Source organism: Morone saxatilis, unplaced genomic scaffold, assembly GCF_004916995.1.
Source record: "Morone saxatilis isolate NCDOM2014 unplaced genomic scaffold, NCSU_SB_2.0 Contig11, whole genome shotgun sequence".
Classification (NCBI taxonomy): domain Eukaryota; kingdom Metazoa; phylum Chordata; class Actinopteri; family Moronidae; genus Morone; species Morone saxatilis.
Genome location: NW_023339663.1, coordinates 2471302 through 2471912, shown reverse-complemented (window position 1 = coordinate 2471912; position 611 = coordinate 2471302). Strand labels below are relative to the sequence as shown.

Here is a 611-nt window from a genome sequence, read left to right as displayed (position 1 = left end):
CCTTGTACTGGGGTATCGATCCTTATAGAAATGACCCCAGTACACCTGTTTGTCTTGTTATGCGCCCTACTTACAGCACTTCTCAGGTAACCGTGCAGCATCATGCCTGTACCAGACACTTAAAACACTGGCCTGGGGATGTTAGTGAAACCCGATCGTGTTGCAGCTCACCAGAACCGGGCTGCGGGCGGCGGGCTGCAGGCTGGACAGGCGGCGGGCCAGCAGAGCTCGGTAGCTGCTCTCGGGATCGTCCTCCAGAGCGACGCTGTCCGGCTGGGAGTCCTCCACGATCAGACACGGGTTCTCGGGCTGAGGCAGGCTGGAGTCCAGTTCACTTCCTCCGGGATCCATGTGGTGAGACTGCTGTTAACTGACCAGAGCAGACATGTGAGCTGTTGTTACCTGGAAGTAGCCGCCGCTAGCAGCTAACGCTCCGCCCAACAAAGCGCTGAGCTCTCTGCCCACCGAGGAGGCTGCGTGCGCCGCTCACACCGTTAACACACTCCCGGTACCGGGTAACGGATGAGTTACCACGTTTTTTTTATTAAAGTTATTCATTCATTATCTTTATTTCGCTGCTTTTCTTCGGAAAACACACACAAACACACACA

The 611-nt window shown here is 55.2% G+C and overlaps 1 protein-coding gene across 4 annotated transcripts in view; it reads right to left on the bottom strand.

The window, feature by feature from the left end:
* The window catches only part of tp53bp1 (tumor protein p53 binding protein, 1), a 32460-nt gene that overhangs the window by 29529 nt on the left and 2320 nt on the right, over window positions 1–611 (bottom strand). For 3 of the 4 annotated variants that reach the window (XM_035682465.1, XM_035682464.1, XM_035682462.1), the window contains exon 1: window positions 172–605. In XM_035682465.1, the coding sequence (XP_035538358.1) occupies window positions 172–351 (180 nt within the window). In that variant the 5' untranslated portion in view covers window positions 352–605. Of the gene's footprint in view, window positions 1–171; window positions 606–611 lie in introns of those variants that run through there. The other variant, XM_035682461.1, reaches the window with a different exon arrangement.